At 43.5% G+C, this 20,443-nt stretch overlaps 1 protein-coding gene across 1 annotated transcript in view; it reads left to right on the forward strand.

Moving 5' to 3' along the window:
- Positions 1 to 2,865: 2,865 nt before the first annotated feature.
- Positions 2,866 to 20,443, forward strand: part of LOC124803316 (transcriptional regulatory protein AlgP-like) — a 133,886-nt gene continuing 116,308 nt past the window's right edge. Inside the window, exon 1 of the mRNA XM_047264499.1 lies at positions 2,866 to 3,013. Coding sequence (XP_047120455.1) covers positions 2,866 to 3,013 — 148 coding nt within the window. The remainder of the gene's footprint in view (positions 3,014 to 20,443) is intronic.

Here is a 20,443-nt window from a genome sequence, read left to right on the forward strand (position 1 = left end):
TTTCAGTGTATTTCAGTCCTGTTGACAGTGTTGGTGAACTCGGGGAACGCACTGTGGAGTGCAACTGTGATTTTCATACCTGTATGTGCATCGATGAGGAGATGAAATGAAGCCTGCTTTCACATGAACAGTTATCATGTGGAACACTTGTCGTAATGTCTTTGTCCTGAAGTGTACGTTTGCAGTTTGGAACCTCGGTGACTGTTATAAGGTGTTAATGTACTGAGTCGCAATACGAGAGGGTTCAAGAAGTAATGCGGTACATTTGCTCTCTGAAAGCAGGTTGTTTTTATGTAGTATTTCAATACACCAAATTATTCCCCCACTCTTTTGGCATAAAATCCTATTATTTAATATAGTCTCTGTTCACCTTACTTGGAGGGCCTGTACGTCAGCGTGGCACCACTCTACTGTTCGACGTCGGAGCCAACTTCTTGCTGCATAATAACCTACCCATCATCCATGTACTGCATCCAGTGGAGGGCATCATTCATTGGGCCAAACAGATGGTTGTGGGAAGGAGCGAGATCCGGACTGGAGGATGGTTGAGGAGAAACAGTCCAATGACATTGAACCCATGTTTCATCGCCTGTGACGACGTCCGACAAAAAAATGTGACGATCTGCCTCGTAACATATGGTCCTTCTTTACTCATTATGGTCTTCTGTTTGGGGGCGGAATTCAGCGGTTACACAACTTTGATCATCCTAACTGGTAGTCGAGTGTGTCCACTCTACCAAAGGAGATGTCCAGTTGAGCAGCGAGGTGTCTGGTTGTGATCCGTTGATCACTTCGAATGCAACTGTCCGCACAGTCCAACACTGCAAGAGTCACAGCTTTGTGGCGCCAACCAGCGCGCGGGAGATCGGAGAGATCTGTGCGACCTTGCGACGATGATGACTGACGCTTCGCTCAACGATTCACCGTGCTTTTGTTGTCTTCCAGGTCTCCGTAGACATTGTGCGAGAGCTTATAAATATCTGCCGTGCTCTGGTTTTCCGCCAAAAGAAACTCAATGACAGCTTTCTGCTTGGAACGTACCTCCGTTACAGACGCCGTTTTGAAAGTAACGTATAGCGCCGTCGGCATTCAGAACTTCATCTACATCTACATTTATACCCCGCAAGCCTCCCAAAGGTGTGTGGTGGAGGGCACTTTACGTGCCACTGTCATTACCTCCCTTTTCTGTTCCAGTCGCGTATGGTTCGCGGGAAGAACGACTGCCGGAAAGCCTCGAATCTCTCTTATTTTACATTCGTGATCTCCTCGGGAGGTATAAGTAGGGGGAAGCAATATATTCGATACCTCATCCAGAAACGCACCCTCTCGAAACCTGGACAGCAAACTACACCGCGATGCAGAGCGCCTCTCTTGCACAGTCTGCCACTTGAGTTTGGTAAACATCTCCGTAACGCTATCACGTTTACCAAATAACCCTGTGACGAAACGCGCCGCTCTTCTTTGGATCTTCTCTATCTCCTCTGTCAACCCGACCTGGTACGGATCCCACACTGATGAGCAATACTCAAGAATAGGTCGAACGAGTGTTTTGTAAGCCACCTCCTTTGTTGATGGACTACATTTTCTAAGGACTCTCCCAATGAATCTCAACCTGGTACCCGCCTTACCAACAATTAATTTTATATGGTCATTCCACTTCAAATCGTTCTATATTTTATTTTACAGAAGTAACTGCTACCAGTGTTTGTTCCGCTATCATATAATCATACAATAAAGGATCCTTCTTTTTATGTATTCGCAATACATTACATTTGTGTATGTTAAGGGTCAGTTGCCACTCCCTGCACCAAGTGCCTATCCGCTGCAGAGCTTCCTGCATTTCGCTGCAATTTTCTAATGCTGCAATTTCTCTGTATACTACAGCATCATCCGCGAAAAGCCGCATGGAACTTCCGACAATATCTACTAGGTCATTTATATATATTGTGGAAAGCAATGGTCCCATAACACTCCTCTGTGGCACGCCAGAGGTTACTTTAACGTCTGTAGACGTCTCTCCGTTGAGAACAACATGCTGTGTTCTGTTTGCTAAAAAATCTTCAATCCAGCCGCACAGCTGGTCTGATATTCCGTAGGCTCTTACTTTGTTTATCAGGCGACAGTGCGGAACTGTATCGAACGCCTTCCGGAAGTCAAGGAAAATGGCTTCTACCTGGGAGCCTGTATCTAATAATTTCTGGGTCTCATGAACAAATAAAGCGAGTTGGGTCTCACACGATCGCTGTTTCCGGAATCCATGTTGGCTCTGAGCACTATGTGACTTCTGAGGTCATCAGTCACCTAGAACTTAGAACTAATTAAACCTAACTATCCTATGGACACCACACACATCCATGCCCGAGGCAGGATTCGAACCTGCGACCATAGCGGTCGCTCGGTTCCAGACTGTAGCGCCCAGAACCGCACGGCCACTCCGGCCGGCCGAATCCATGTTGATTCCTACAGAATCTACTTCGTGAAACTATAGGGGCTGAATCAGGAATATTTCACGAGGTCCCACAACAAATTTCACATTTAATCAACCGAAACTCACTGCGAGAAAAATGTGTAGCATTAGTTACTGAACGCTCCTCGTACGTCGTATCGGGGACTTAGGATTATTTGTTTGTTTCATTGTCCTATAGTCTCCCGTTTCATTTGTACCAATAACAACACAATGTAGACATATGCGAGATGAAATGAGGGGAAACTGGTCTGAACTCCTATCAGTGCGTGCAAACGTCTCAGATGGTGAAAGACGATAAGAAATAAAACAAATCTCCCAGTGAGTGGCAGTGTTGCTCTAGTGTGGTTGCGGAACACTTGCGTGGTCCAGAGCCAGCCGCGCGTTAATTATCAGGCGCCATGCATCAGCTGTGTATTGCCCATTACCGGCCTGCTAATGGGATCCAGCGGCCGCCCGTATGCGGGTCACCTCTGCTTAATACAACACGGCCAGCTAATGCGGCGCCCGCGCCGTACGGTTACAGTTACAGCCGCATTCCTAATGGAAGTAATGTTGCCAACAACAAGCAGTTACCACAAATTATTTGTTACGTTATGCGAATTCAGACGTCCTCTTATTTCATGAACTGAATAATTTCAGTTCCAAAGAAATCAGGTGCTGACAGATGTGAATATTATTGAAATATAGATTTCATAAATGATGGATGCAAAATACTGATACGAATTAAGGATAGAACCAGAAGTAAAGAGTAAAAATTTGAGTCACGGCGGGGTCTTCAACCTGCGTCTCTTGCTTGTGGCGTTGTGCCTTACACTTCTGCACAGACCCTACTCCAATGCCCTCCATGACACAAACTTCACTTCACGCCCTCACCCCGTTTTCCCATTCTTGAAATGGGAAAATGAGCTGAAGGTATCAACTGAGGTTTGTGTTAGGGAGGTCTTTTGGCCAGGGTAGTCCGTGCAGGGGTCTCAGTTACAATGCCACAGTGGCGTAGTGCTTAGCACATCTTCCTCGTAAGGAAGAGACCTGGGTTCAAGTCCCAGACAAATTTTAATTATTACTTCAGCTTTTATCCTTATCGAACATAAAGCTGAGACTCAAATGTCTCCAGGAAAATGTAATTCCATCAAATCAAAGATACAAATTATTTACAGAGTAATGGAAAAACTGATAGAAATCGACCTCAGGGAAGATCAGTTCGTGTTCTGCAGAAAAGTAAGAACATATGATGCAGTACTGATCTTACGACTTGTCTAAGAACATATGTTAAAGAAAGACAAACGTCCATTAATAGCTTTTGAAAATTTAGAGAAATCTTTCGAAAATGTTGACTGGAATACACTCTTTGAAATCTTCAAGGCAGCAGTGATAAAATATACGGAACAAAAGGTTTTATGTAGCTTTTACAGAAACCATACAAGGTTGTAGCCTCTACCCGATGTTATTCAGTCTGCAACCTGAGTAATCAGTGAAGGGAACCGAGTAGAAATTTAGTAAGCGAAATAAACTTCAGGAAGAAGAAATAAAAAATTGCGGTTTACAAAGGACAGCAAAGGCCTTGGAAGCGCAGTTGAACGGAATGGAAAGTGTATTGAAAAAGAGGATGTAAGATGAACACTACAAAAGTAAAACATGCGTAATGGAAATGTAGCCTAATTAAAAAAAAGTGATGCTAATGGAATTAAAGAAATGAGACATTAACATTAGTAGATTAATGTTTCTGTCTGGGCAGCAAAATAACTGATGATAGCCGAAATAGAGATGATATAGACTGGCTGTAACAAGAAAAGCATTTGTGAAAAAGAGGTATTTGTTAACAGCTAATGTAACTGTATGTCATTTACGAAGGTGTATATCCGGAGTGAAACCTACGAAAGTGAAACGTTGACGGTAAGCAATTCCGACGAGAAGAGAACAGAAACGTTTGCATGTGATGCTACAGAAAAATGCTGATGGTTAGATGAGTAGATGGAGTAACTGATGAGGTGATACTGAATGGAAGTGGGAAAAAAAAATGGTACAACTTAGACTAATGAAGAGATTGGTTGATAATACAACAAGGATTAGTCAGTTTGAAGTGGAGGGAAGAGTGGTGGGTAAAATTTGTAGAGGGAGATCTAGGAATGAATACCATCTACATCGACATGATTACTCTGCTTTTCACAATTGAATGCCTGGCAGAAGGTTAATCGAACCGCCTTCAAGCTATTGCTCTACTGTTCCGCTCTCGAACGTCGCGCGGGAGAAACGAGCACTTAAATCTTTCTGTGCGAGCCCTGATTTCTCTTATTTTATTGTGATGATCATGTCTCTGTATATAAGTGAGCGCCAACAGAATATTTTCGCAATCGGAGGAGAAAGTTGGTGATTGAAATGTCATGAGAATATCGTACCGCCTTCGTTTTAATGATTGCTACCCCAATTCAAGTATCATGTCCGTCGTAGTATCTCACCTGTTTTGTGAAAATACAAAACGAGTTGTCCTTCCCTGAACTTTTTCGAGTACCGTCAGTCCCATCTGATGCAGATCCCACACAGCACAGCAGTATTCCAGAAGAGAGTGGGCAACCGTGATGTAAGCAGTCTCTTTAGTAGAGCTCTTGCACTTACAAAGTGTTCTGGCAGCAAATCGCAGTCTTGCTCGCCCGGTTAGCCGAGTGGTCTGACGCACCGAGGCCGAACCGCACAATAACCCTGAAAGAGTGGTACGGTGTGGGGCGGCGGAGGGGTGAAGTGGACTGCGGTAGTGGGGTACTCAGATTGCCTCCTTTGTCGTTTATGTAATCAGGGACAGCAGAGAGCCTGTAACACTTCCTTGAGGAAGATATTACTTCTGTTTTACTCGATGGCTTTCAGTCAGTTACTACGAAATGTGCCCTTTCCTACGGGAAATCACGAATCAAGTCGCACAACTGGAGACGATACTCCACAGGCATGCAATTTGATTAAAAGAAGCTTCCTAAAAATATGGAACTAATTTGACATCCCCTGTCGATACCACTTACTACCTCGTGAGAATAAAGGGCTAGTTGTGTTTCACAAGCACGACATTTTCTAAATCCATGCTGCCTATTTGTCAATAAATCATTTTCTTCGAGGAAATTCATAATGTTCCAACGAAGTACGTGTTCCAAAATTCTACTGTAAATCGACGTTAGTGATGTGGGTCCGTAATTCAGCGACTTACTCCTATTTCTTTTCTTGGATATTGGTGTGAACTGTGCAACTTTCCAGTCTTTGGGTACAAATCTTTCGAAGAGCGAGCGATTGTATGTGATTGCTAAGAATGTGGCTATTGTATCAGCATACTCTGAAAGGAACCTGACTGTGCACAATATAGACCCGACACCGTGCCTTTCTTAGGTGATTTAAGCTGCTTCGCTAGACCGAGGGTATCTACTTCTAAGTTACTCATGTTCACATTTGGTTAGATTCGAATTCTGGGAGATATACTTCGCCTTCTTCGGTGGCACTGACATCGGTGACATCACCATTGTGACCACGCAGTGAAGTTATTGACTGCGTCTCGCCACTGGTTAGAATCTCTTTGGGTTTTCTTCCAGATTTCGAGACAGAGTTTCGTTATGGAAACTATTAAAGGCATCTCGCACTGAAGTTTGCGCTATATTTCGAGCTTCTGTAATACTTTGCCGATCTGAGGGATTTTGTATTCTTTTAAATGTGGCGTGCTTTTTTCGTTCCTTCTGCAACAGCGTTTTGCTCTGTTTTGTGTAGCAGGGGGAATCGCCTCTTATTAATTTATGTAGCATATATCTGTCAGCTACCTCGATACTATTTCCTTCAGTAGAATGACGTTCAAATGGATGTAGTTTGCAGAAGCTACTGAAAGATGAAGAGATTTGCACAGGATAGACCAGCGTGGAGAGCTATATCGAGTCAGTATCCGAACTGAAGATAATAACTATAATATTCAAATGGGAAGGAGTAATAGGTTTCTCCGCTACAAAATTGAAGAAAGAGCCCCCTATATTCTGGAGGCATCCATAAGCTGAAACTGACAAAGTGACCAGAATGCTCTCTCTTCCTTTCACTAAGTGGGAAGAGTAAGGTAACCAGTGGTCCAGATACTCACCATCTTTCAGATTACATCGGAATCTCCATTATCTGGACCACGTGGAACATGTTGATTACCTGTAAAACTCGGAAAACCAGAAAAAGAAAATTAGAGTGACATTGTTTAAATGCCATAAACATACACGTTATATTTATTCTCACGTAAATACATAAAGACTATGTTATTTTTCACACAAATTACGAACATTACTGAAAAAAGAGTGAGTTTTATACAATGAAATAATCAATGAGTTTATTTTTGTTTTCATTCTTTTAGGGAGATTCGTATGTCGTTTATGTGCAGCACTATCACGCAGGCGTTTTACCAGTGTTATTTCGCCCTAAATCTTTTCTCCTGGCGTTCCAAGTTAACCACTGATTTGCCCAACTGGGTTGCTGCCCATATATATGTAATAATGTCTTCAGATTGAGCTCTATCTTCATCAGCTAATTCATCATCACTATCATCATTCTCTGAAGACGATCAAACGATGATATTTTCATCCTCCGTCAGCGTCCTTAACGTTTCACAGCCAGTGATTTATTTCATTAACACCGATTTCTGAACATCCTGGAATGTTTGCAAATGCTTCAACAAACTCCAAAGTGTCGTCATTGACACCAGTTTCTTTATTCAATGTGCATCTGTGTTGTTCGCAAACAGCTCGCAACAGACTTCTCCAGGACTTCGATTGTTGATTCCGCATCATGATCCTACGTAGACACAATCATATAAATGACGTCTTTAAAATATATAAATTTCAGAAATATTGTCATATGATTTTCCCTCTCTTATTAAGTACCCTTATTCAGTAGCTGTTCCTTATACACGCAGTTAATATTTTCTAGAATTGGTTCATTTGCTGCAGCAGTGGTATTACGACGGGAGATAGAAGTTTCACACTACTGACGCCAGTGACCAGGTCTTCTATACGGAACATTGTCAAAAAAAATGGTTCAGATGGCTTTAAGCAATATGGGACTTAACATCTGAGTTCATCTGTCCCCTAGACTTACAACTACTCTAACCTAACTAACCTAAGGACACCACACACATCAATGCCCGAGGCAGGATTCGAACCTGCGACCGTAGCAGCAGTGCGGTTCCGAACTGAAGCACCTAGAGCCTCTCGGCCACCGCGGCCAGCTGCAACTTTGTCAATTGATAGTATGGCATTCAGAGGTAAACCTTTTTTTAGAAATTTTGTTACACTTGGTACAAAGTCTTCAAAGTATTTGTAAGAGATCGAGCTTTGTGTCTTTCGTCTCTTCCCCTACGATGACTAATGAGTTGCCCTCAGCTCAGATCTGGATACCCTGTTACAATCTGCAAATTTCACAAGACAGGTGAAGAAGTTCGGTTGACACGGCAGTCTTAGATGTTGGATACAAATGATCACGTATGGCCGCTTAAGCCTACCACATCGATTCCTAATCCCATTAGATGCGATATTTACGCTTTGAGGGCTATTTTGAGAGTGCCGATGAAGAAACAAAGCTTACCTCCCCACCTCGCTCCATAATTAACAGCGAATGGAATGGTACCGCACATGCTGATCGCAAGAGAAAGGAATTAAAATTTTCTGACCGAGCGCTCGTGGTAACCAATTCTTAGAACAAAATACGACCGAACCTTGTCGAAGTTTTGCTTCTGTCTCTGACTCTTTCAGTAATAATAGCCAAATAGAGGTGTTCTAGCTAATATTTTCTGTTAGTAACAAAAGCCCCATCGAGTTGTTCTAAATGGGAAATATTTCCACAGGGATTTGTTGTACTGTTGGATGCCCGTTCTTAAAACACACACACAAACACGCGAGCGCGCCCACGTACACACACGCGAAGTGTTGCAGAACTATAGACAGAGGTCTCTGTAGCCGAAGTCGTTAAGGCACTCAACACATAGGTATTTGCGTCGAATCTGCTTCACTGATAAACTTTTCATCGACGGTAGTTGGCGATATGAGAACGTTAAATATTTCTAATCATAAGGCTTCCCACCAAAACCCCGGATTACATACAAATTCTTCCAGATGAATGGTCATTAACTTGTTGCATGGATTCGTTTTGGGTCTGCCCCACACTCTAATGCTTTACGAAACAAGGCATACGAGGTGCGACAATAAAGTAATGAGATTGATTTTCTTTGTAAGATGTGGCAACCCTGCAGGCTTGCATAGACACAATATCTTTGACCTTGGTCTATAAGCTGCTTCTAGTCCAAGCGGCACATCGATGCAACTGCTCAGTCGTGAGTTGTGCTGTAATAAGTTAACACATGTTTGTGTCTCTCGACACGGAAATGGAACCACATAATACTGCGCAACGGTATGCCATTTATTTTTGCGTTACATTGGGCGAAAACGCAATGACAACTTACGGTAAGCTTCAGAAGGTTTTTGGAGAGTAGGTTATGTCAAGAGCTCAAGTTTTTCATTGGCATAAAATGTTTAGTGAAGGCAGAACGAATGTTGAAGATGAAGACCGCAGTGAACGTCCAACAACCTCACGGACGGATGTCAACTTGGCCAGGGTGTGTGAACTCGTACGATCTGATCGAAGATTATCCGTGAAAATGATTGCAGAAGAACTGAACATCAATCGACAAACGGTTCGTCTAATAGTAACTGAAAATCTTGGTATGAGAAAGATTTGTGCAAAAATGGTCCCCAAAAATCTCATACAACAACAGTGAGAAACATGAAAAAGTGTAGCAGCCGATCTGTTAGAGTAAAAGGAAACCAGTCCAAAATTGTTGAGCTGTGTTATCACTGGTGATCGAGAAACAAAACGCCAAAGTTCGCAAAGGTGCTCAAAGGGATCACCCAGACCAAAAAAGCTCCCATGTCAAAGTCAAAAGTGAAATGCATGCTTGTGTGCTTCCTTGATTCCAAGGGAATTGTTCATAAAAAATGGGTGCCTCCTGCACAAACAGTTAACCAATATTACGACAAAGAAATTTTAAAAAGACTTTGTAAAAGAGTGCTTTTTGTCCGTGCCAACATTGCTGATAATTGGATTCTGCATCACGATAATGCGCCATCCCATACTGCTCTGTCAGTACAGCAATTTTTAACCTCAAACAAATTTCAGTACTACCACATCCCTCTTTTTCACCAGATATCGCTCCGTGCGACTTTTTTTCTATTTCCAAGAGTCAAACAACACAAGATGTCCAAAAAGCTGTGACGAGGTTCTTGGAGGATATTACAGAAGATGAGTTCCAGAAATGTTATCATCAATAGCAGAAGCGCTGGAAAATGTGTGTGCAATCAGAAGGGAACTACTTTGGAGGAAAAACATTATACTCTACTAAAACGGTAAGCAACATTATTTTCACATCAGTCTCATTACTTAATTGTCGCACCTTGTACGTGAAAGTCACAACGAATAACTCTTCTACGACCAAATTTAAGTAGCTGTTAAGTCTGGCATCCATGAGAGCCCACTAGATATTTTCAGTGTTCTTACTTACACATATACACAACCAACGTATGAACTGCAAACAGCTTCCTTATCACCTGTCAAAGCTTTTGGAAACCTCGGTCACCGTACTTGTAGGGGTCCATCCTCGAATGGACATCTCATAGGCCAATTATTTCTTGTCTAAACACGCAGTGCCTGTCATGTCCCTAGCGGCCATAACTGCACCATGACAAAGGAAAGCAAACATAATTTTGAACCGAGCTACTAGTTAGGCTACGGGCACAATGGCAGCTCAAAGTACAGCCACTCTCTGGTGCCAGTCGCAGTGCAGGAACTGAGTGGAGTGTAACTTGGTGTGGGGGTTGTACAAGTATCACCATATACACTACTGGCCACTAAAATTGCTACAATACGAAGATGACTTGCTACAGACGCGAAATTTAACCGACAGGAAGAAGATGCTGTGATATGCAAATGATTAGCTTTTCAGAGCATTTACGCAAGGTTGGCGCTGGTGGCGACACCTACAACGTGCTGACATGAGGAAAGTTTCCAACCGATTTCTCATACACAAACAGCAGTTTACCGGCGTTGCCTGGTGAAACGTTGTTGTGATGCCTCGTGTAAGGAGGAGAAATGCGCACCATCACGTTTCCCACTTTGATCAAAGTCAGATTGTAGCTTATCGCGCTTTCGGTTTATCGTATCGCGATATTGTTGCTCGCGTTGGACGAGATCCAGTGTCTGTTAGCAGAATATGGAATCGGTCGGTTCAGGTGGGTAATACGGAGCCCCGTGCTGCATCCCATCGGCCTCGTATCACTAGCAGTCGAGATGACAGGCATCTTATCCGCATGGCTGTAACGGATCGTGCAGCCATGTCTCGATCCCTGAGTCAACAGATGGGGACGTTTGAAAGACAACAACCATCTGCACGAACGGTTCGACGACGTTTGCAGCAGCATGGACTATCAGCTCGGAGACCATGGCTGCGGTTACCCTTGACACTGCATCACAGACAGGAGCGCCTACGATGGTGTACTCAACGACGAACCTGGGTGCACGAATGGCAAAACGTCGTTTTTTCAGATGAATCATCATGATGGTCGCATCCGTGTTTTGCGACATCGCGGTGAACGCACATTGGAAGCGTGTATTCGTCTTCGCCGTACGGGCGTATCACCCGGCGTGATGGTATGGGGTGCCATTGGTTACACGTCTCGATCATCTCTTGTTCGCATTGACGACAATTTGGACAGTGGACGTTACATTTCAGATGTATTACGACCCGTGGCTCTACCCTTCATTGGATTCCTACGAAACCCTACATTTCAGCAGGATAATGCACGACCGCGTGTTGCAGGTCCTGTGCGGGCCTTTCTGGATACAGAAAATGTTCGACTGGTGCACTGGCCAGCACATTCTCCAGATCTCTCACCAATTGAAAACGTCTGGTCAATGGTGGCCGAGCAACTGGCTCGTCACAATACGCCAGTCACTACTCTGGATGAACTGTGGTATCGTGTTGAAGCTTCATGGACGGCTGTACCTATACACGCCATCCAAGCTCTGTTTGACTCAATGCCCAGGCGTAACAAGGCCGTTATTACGGCCAGAGGTGGTGTTCTGGGTACTGATTTCTCAGGATCTATGCACCCAAATTGCGTGAAAATTTAATCAGATGTCAGTTCTAGTATAATATATTTGTCCAATGAATACCCGTTTATCATCTGCATTTCTTCTTCGTGTAGCAATTTTAATGGCCAGTAGGGTATTATAACACGGGAACATGTAGCCAACGGGAATCTCCTCTACAGCGAAAATGTGAATAAACAGTATCCTGCCCAGGAGTACTTCTTACATAAAGTAGGCAGCAAAATAATAATAATAATAATAACTATTTCTAAACAGATCCAAATATTCCTAAAATTAACTGCCGTTTGTGAAAAGTGCAACACCGAAAAGGAATTACCCGAATAGCTCCACACTTGATGGAAGTGGCGACAGGTGTGCAAGCAATAGGTGATACTTTTTGCAGCGAGATGGGGTACACGTAGGCCGAGCAGAGCCCTCTCGTGTCGGTCCGAGATGGTTGGAGTTGCGCCTAGTGTAGTCGGTGCAGAGCTGTCACACAAGGTGGAAACAATACAGTGAGTGCCAGTATGCCTCCTCGACGTCAAAGGCAGCCATATCGGCGTGTGAGCAAGTTCGAACGGGACAGAATGATCGGTATCCGGGAAACGGGGTTGTCATACCGTGACATTTCGACTCGCACAGGGCATACTGCTACGACAGTGAAGCGTGTGTGGAAGCAGTGGATAGAGGAAGGGTCGTACGCAGCGACGAACGGGAACTGGACCACGGAACATGACCACAGCACGGGATGACCGTCATCTTGCCCGTGTGGCTCTTACGGACCGTACAACGTCATCCAGTGTTGGTTCGTTGCTAGAGTACTGCAACAGGTGTGATCTTGTCTGCATCGACGGTTCGTCGCTGTCTGCTACAGGTTGGACTGGTTGCACGCATGCCATTACGTCGGCTTTCATTGTCCAGAAACCACAAGCTCCTCCTACTGCAATCGACATGTGAACACCGTCCCTGGGGTGCTGAGTGGCAACATGTAATATTTTCGGATGAGTCCCGCTTCAACGCGTCCTACAATGATGGTCGCATACGTGTCCGGCAGTACCGTGGTGATCGCAACCTGGAGGGCTGCATTGTGGAGCGGCTTAGCGGACAAACACCAGATCAGATGGTTTGAGGCGCCATTGGTTATAACAACCGATCCCGCCTCGTGCGTATTGCGGGCACTTTGAACAGCAACTGACGGAGGTTGTGGAGCCTGAGGTAATGCCCCTGCTTCAGCCATGTCCACAGGCCACATTTCAACAGGACAATGCCCGGCTAGATATTGCGAGGAACTTCTTCGAAGAGCGACGGGTACCATTGCTTCCCTGGCCTGCACATTCGCCAGACATGTCGCCCATCGAACATGTCTGGGATGTGGTTGGTCGGCACCTGGTGCGCCACGGTTCGCCAGTAGCTGGTGTCACGGATTTGTGGGCTCGGATACAAACTGAGTGAAGGGAAATCCCTCAGGAACGTATTCAGAACCTTATTGATTCAATGCAACGGCGTATAGCAGCTCTAATTGCAGCGCGCGGTGGCCACACGGCATACTGAATAGTAGGGCTCAAAGGACATGTACAGATTTGGAATGGTAATCATTTGTTACTTCTCATGTACCTAACCTCTGGTACCAAATAAATTGAATTCATGCGTTTCCTTCTTGGTGTTGCAATTTCCACAAACGGTAGTGTATAATTTTACTCGGTTGAGGTGACATTAAAAGTGGGCACCAATTGAGAGACAAATATTACTTTACAAGTGTGAGCTCAGAATCACACTGTATAATTAAAAATACACTCTTCCAGAATCAGCCTCCACCGAATACCCAACCAATACTAACAGACAACACAACTACACAGAGGTACCTATTATACACACAGAGGAAAACATCACACACAGAAAAAACATATGATTGTATACAATGACTGAATCACACTCCATGAATGAATACCATAATCAAACACGATAAAATGTCACTCTCTTATGCATCACAGTCCCATTGTGCAGTATGGACTTGCACTCCACACGATTTATAACGGCTTTGCTGTGTTGGAAAACTCCACACCAGGCACCAGTAGGTTTCACCGCACTTGGCACCTGCAGTACAGTAATATATTCTGACAAGACCTATCAGCTGCCCATTAACAGACGGTTGCATGTAAGGCTTCTGCTGAACCATCGAAATATTCAAATGGCTCTGAGCGCTAACGGACTTAACATCTGAGGTCATAAGTCCCCTAGTCTTAGAACTACTTAAACCTAACTAACCTAAGGACATCACACACATGCACGCCCGAGGCAGGATTCGAACCTGCGACCGTAGCGGTCGCGCGGTTCCAGACTGTAGCGCCTAGAACCGCTCGGCCACTCCGGCCAGCTCGAAATATCCCTCTGAATGTTAGAAAGAATTGTATTGGATTATAAACTTGCTACCCATAGAGGCACATGAATCTCATTACATATGCCATCAATTTACTACCTACTTGGACTGCCCTAGGATACAGAACCAGAAGGAAACTGGGTAAGGGTGAAAGGGCTGGGCCCCAATTACATATCATCCATTTCTCCAACAACGATAACTGCATTTATTATCAATTACTAGAATGTTAACAATCTGACAGGACAACTTATTCACACATATCTGCAAGCTTGCTTCAAGGTAAAGTAGCAGTATTTGAACAATTGAAACGTCCCCTTAGAAAAATTATACAAGACTGTGCTTAAACTGACACACAATATTTTTTAGCGCAACGCAATCTGACTTTCAATAATCCCTACAAAAGAATGGCCCTGACTAACATCAACCTATACCTTTCACAAATCACTTACCTCACAAAAATCTTCGTTACTCGAACTACTGCAATACAGCGAGCGCCACTGCTGCCAGCTAAATAAAAGATTCAAACTACGGAAGGCACTAACTACTGATCGGCATAGTTAGCAAATGAAAGATTTTAATAGAGTACAAACAATGTATTTACCTTAATAGTCATAATATATATAGCAGTTCATGACATCCAGTCTTACAAATTTCAAAACTCCGCCATCTCTCTCCCCACATCCACCACTGCTGGACCGAGCGAGGTGGCACACTGGACTCGCATTCGGGAGGACGACGGTTCAATCCCGCGTCCGGCCATCCTAATTTAGGTTTTCCGTGATTTCCCTAAATCGCTCCAGGCAAATGCTGGGATGGTTCCTCTGAAAGGGCACGGCCGACTTCCTTCCCTGTCCTTCCCTAATCCGATGAGACCGATGACCTCGGTGTTTGGTCTCTTCCCCCAAAAAAACCAACCAAACCAACCACTGCTGGCGGCTCACCTCCAACTGCTCAACGCTACGCGCTGTTAACAGCCAACTGCCCAACGCTACAATGGCAGACAACAATGCAAACTAGCCACAGACTGCACACAGCACAGCCAGTGATTTTCATATTGAGCGCTACGTAACGTTGCCAATATAAAAACCTAAACAGCCTACTTACATAGCCCCCATGCTCCCCACAAAAAAATTTACAAATTGTTTTGGGCAGTGGCCAATAAAGATTTGATAAAATTTTTCATAATTACAATAACAAAGATATCAAATGCACACACTTATTGATGCAATGTTGGTCAAAAGATCAAATTTTCTCACAGTCCATAAAGACAGTCCTGATCGTTCATCACAGTAAAATAGCAGTATTTTTCTCAAAGTCTGAACAGTAAAAGAAAATGCACACAGAGGTAGTGGATTTCCATGCAGTCTTGAAGAAGTAGTGTTGTCCTTCCAACGGAAAGACAGTGCTGACTCTCGAGACGCAGACAGGTAATGGGCCACAACAGAGCAAACCCACCTCAGAGTCAGTCGACGTTTTGAAGAATATTGGTAGGTAGGTCATCACAGAGTAGACCCACTGTAGTCCTAGTAGAGATTACGGTATTAGTGGGCCACCAGAGGTGCAGACCCACTGCAGTCTTTGTAGAAATAATGGTACTGGTGGGTCATCAAAGATGCAGACTCACTGTAGTCCTTGTAGAGATGGCCAGCAGCCATCTGCTGCGATTGTGCAGGTGCACAATCACCATCGAAGAGTCTTGCGGACAATATAGCAAGTCCATAATCACCACTTGTGCACTCACGAAGTTTTTGGAATTGTCCTTAGTACCAGCAATGCTGTTATCCAGTCCCTTGCTGAATTATTAACACACGTGCAAACACTAACAGTCCCTACTTCTCACATATTGTCCATATACTATGACCAACAGAAACGTATGCAGTGAAATGGAACTTACAAGTTAATAATATGATGAACTGGTGTCAATTACAATTTTACAACATAAGAATACAATTACAAAGGTACAAAATACATCATTAAAGAACATAACAATACAGATAACATTTGTAGTAACACAGGCTTTAGAAAAGAATAGAAATAAACATATACATCAGTGTTACAGGAATTATGACATGAGTACATACATAAAAGATCAGAATAACTTTTGAAACATCAACTTCACACACGAGCATTAAAACAGAACAGAATAAATAATGTCTAAACATCTTTACAAAGAAAATAACATATTATCAGAAAAATTCTACAACATAAATCTTATTAGCTAAACACATAAAGACAGGAAAAAGACAAATACACAAGAGTACACAAACACATAGTGAGTTTACACAAGGAAAGGACAGGGTTTGTTTTACTGCAGTATTTTGCAGACAAAACTTTCTTTACTTCTTGGAGATCTTCCTTCGTTCTTCATTATTTCCAAAAAGTCCTATCCAAACATGCTTTCTGTATTTTGTTCACATCCTCTTTCAAAAATAATTTTTCTCCACTGTACAGTACTTTTTTTTTGCCAAACCATTTTCTTATAGCTTCTCAATGCATTTCTTCCAATTCATTATAGTTAGTTTCTTATATAGTCTACTCCCTCTTAAGCTAACTTAAATCTACTGAGCTCAGATATATATATACCAAGGGACGAGGCAATGCAGCAGCACATAACAAATTGACACAAACAGCAATGACAAAAAAATTCCAATTGGCAAAGCAAGCAGCACTAAAATAAATTAGCAGAGCAATTGCAATATTACAACTAATATAAGGCAATGTGCAGCAAACAATAAAAATAAATCAGTAGTAAAACAGGCTTAACAGAGTAATACAAAGTCAAATTCAGTAACACTATGCCTGGCAAACAGCAGCAGCAAATGAAAGAACTTATACCTAAACATGACAAAGCTCAAGCAGAAAAAATATTACACTAAAAATGACCATGTCTAATACCTATGTCACATCTTAACACTAGAGTGATGCATCACGAGAACTTACACTAGCAGATAAGTTACCAAATCGTAAAAAAATTATTTATGCAATTCCTGTGAAGGGAAATTTCGATTTATGTGCCCTCGTTTTCTTGGAAGTAGATCATAAATTTCTTATTGACTGGATCTTAATAGTGTTGAAAAATCATAATATATATAGCAGTTCGTGACATCCAGTCTTACAAATTTCAAAACTCCGCCATTTCTCTCCCCACATCCACCACTGCTGGGGGCTCACCTCCAACTGCTCAACGCTACGCGCTGTTAACAGCCAACTGCCCAACGCTACAATGGCGGACAACAATGCAAACTAGCCACAGACTGCACACAGCACAGCCAGTGATTTTCATACAGAGCGCTACGTAACGTTGCCAATATAAAAACCTAAACAGCCTACTTACACAATCAGTAAACACAATGAATAAAACTCGGTGCAAGGCAATGTAGTTACACATATAAAACTTTCAGACAACATGAAGATAAGCTAGCAAATAGATTTAAGAAAAATTCTAGTTTAACACTAGTTAAAGTGCTCAATGGTTTTACTAAGCGGCGAGTAAAACGCCTTTAAAAAAATAATGGATAAGTCCCCCGAATAGATAAAATAATTATTCAAACACAATTTGTTTAAGGTCATTAGAGCAGTTACTGACAATAGCAAGAACTCGAATCAATAATTCAGTTTATCCTGGCAATGAAATAATTGACAAGGAAGCACAATCAATTACAAGAAGCTACCCGGTTAACCCGAGTAACAATAGAAAAACAATTACAATATAAGTAAAATATGAACCTTTTAACAACGTAAGCATCAAACTTTCTTCCTTAAAACCCAACCGATCTCTGATGGGCAATTGCAGAATTGCTCAGAAAGGAACGGGCACTCCCCACCCCCGAATTAACTGAAATAAGGATCGCACCTCAAAATAATTAAACGATCACCAGTTTAGGCTGGAATAAGTCAAGATATCAACTTAGATATCTGAGCAAGACACAGGAAGGGAGGCTAGAATCAAAACGACATACTGCTGACTACAACACCCGCCGGAGCTATAGCGCAGCGAGTCAACACAAGCTGCACTTCACAATCGCTCGCTCCCGGCGCCCACCTCGCACAAGTAAACACGGCCAGCTCCGCTATAAGAGACAAGAAATCACAATGAATTCCGCCAGAAGAGTAAATGGCTCTGAGCACTATGGGACTTAACATCCGAGGTCATCAGTCCCCTAGAACTTAGAACTACTTAAACCTAACTAACCTAAGGACATCACACACATCCATGCCCGAGGCAGGATTCGAACCTGCGACCGTAGCAGTCTCGTGGTTCCGGACTGCAGCGCCTAGAACCGCATGGTCACCGTGGCCGGCTAGAAGAGTAAATATAAATGTCAAAGGTACAACAGTGAAATCACTTGACCCACAAAAAATCATCGACATTCAATAACAGAAGTGTGCGACCCAAACAGCCTAATGAAAGGTCCCTGATTATTTCTCTCCAGTGTCTAGCAGCGTCAAATTACAAGAGCTTTTGTACGGAAATAACAAATCATACAATAAACAGCCAAAATGACCTTATTAAACTTACGTAAAGATGTGCCTGAAAGTACTGAACTCGAATAAGAATACTTAAACAGAAAACAGGAAGGCCAGCGGCGTCGGCAGAAAATCCACACCGTCGAGTGTACCTTAAATAATAAAAGAACAGAAACCTTCTTGATACCTGAAAAAATGGGCTTAGCTGATGTGCACCAGGACATCTAAAACATAGTTCATAACACATTTAATAACAGGCAGTGACTATAATAAATACAGACTTTAAAAGAGCTAACCTCTTACACGTATCTGTAGGAATAGTTTAAACTAATAAGATATACTACTGTCCATTAAAATTGCTACACCACGAAGATGACGTGCTACCGACGCGAAGTTTAACCGACAGGAAGAAGATGCTGTGAAATGCAAATGACTAGCTTTTCAGAGCATTCACACAAGGTTGGCGCCGGTGGCGACACCTACAACGTGCTGACATGAGGAAAGTTTCCAACAAACTTCTCATACACAAACAGCAGTTGACCGGCGTTGCCTGGTGAAACGTTGTTGTGATGCCTCGTGTAAGGAGGAGAAATGCGTACCATCTCGTTTCCGAACATGATAAAGTTCGGATTGTAGCCTATCGCGATTTCGGTTTATCGTATCACGACATTGCCGCTCGTATTGGTCGAGATCCAATGACTGTTAGCAGAATATGGAATCGGTGGGTTCAGGAAGGTAACAGCGAACGCCGTGCTGGATCCCGACGGCCTCGCATCACTAGCAGTCGAGATGACAGGCATCTTATCCGCATGGCTGTAACGGATCGTGCAGCCACGCCTCGATCCCTGAGTCAACAGATGGGGACGTTTGCAAGACAACAACCATCTGCACGAACAGTTGAACGACTTTTGCAGAAGCATGGACTATCAGCTCGGAGACCATGGCTGCGGTTACCCTTGACGCTGCATCACAGACAGGAGCGCCTGCGATGGTGTACTCAACGACGAACCTGGGTGCACGAATGGCAAAACGTCATTTTTTCGGATGAATCCAAGTTCTGTTCACAGCATCATGATGGTCGCATCCGTGTTTGACGACATCGCGGTGAACGCGGATCACCCGACGTGATGGTGTGGGGTGCCATTGGTTACACGTCTCGGTCACCTCTTGTTCGCATTGACGGCACTTTGAACAGTGGACATTATAGTTCAGATGTTTTACGACCCGAGGCTCTACCCTTCATTGGATTCCTACGAAACCCTACATTTCAGCAGGATAATGCACGACCGCGTGTTGCAGGTCCTGTGCGGGCCTTTCTGGATACAGAAAATGTTCGACTGGTGCACTGGCCAGCACATTCTCCAGATCTCTCACCAATTGAAAACGTCTGGTCAATGGTGGCCGAGCAACTGGCTCGTCACAATACGCCAGTCACTACTCTGGATGAACTGTGGTATCGTGTTGAAGCTTCATGGACGGCTGTACCTATACACGCCATCCAAGCTCTGTTTGACTCAATGCCCACGCGTATCAAGGCCGTTATTACGGCCAGAGGTGGTCGTTCCGGGTACTGACTTCTCAGTATCTAAGCACCCAAATTGCGTGAAAATGTAATCAGATGTCAGTTCTAGTATAATATATTTGTCCAATGAATACCCGTTTACCATCTGCATTTCTTCTTGGTGTAGCAATTTTAATGGCCAGTAGTGTATTTTGTGGTTCATGGTGTGGGTTCCTGGTATCATGTCCTAGTTCATGAACGACGGGCAACGTATGACTGGCCAAGTAAGTGGTCCTGACAGTCGGGATACCAGTTACTTTGGAATAAGGCTGGGCATCTCGGACATATTCCGAGTCGTGGCCACCTTTGTGCTCAGACGGCAAAGACTACCAAATCCACCGGTTAGCCCCTCAACCGTTAGGGATAAAACTCAATGGGACCCGGGGCAAGTAAGGCTAGCAACCTGCTTCCCTGGTACTATAAATATGACGCTGGC

Source organism: Schistocerca piceifrons, chromosome 6 (genome assembly GCF_021461385.2).
Source record: "Schistocerca piceifrons isolate TAMUIC-IGC-003096 chromosome 6, iqSchPice1.1, whole genome shotgun sequence".
Lineage (NCBI taxonomy): Eukaryota > Metazoa > Arthropoda > Insecta > Orthoptera > Acrididae > Schistocerca > Schistocerca piceifrons.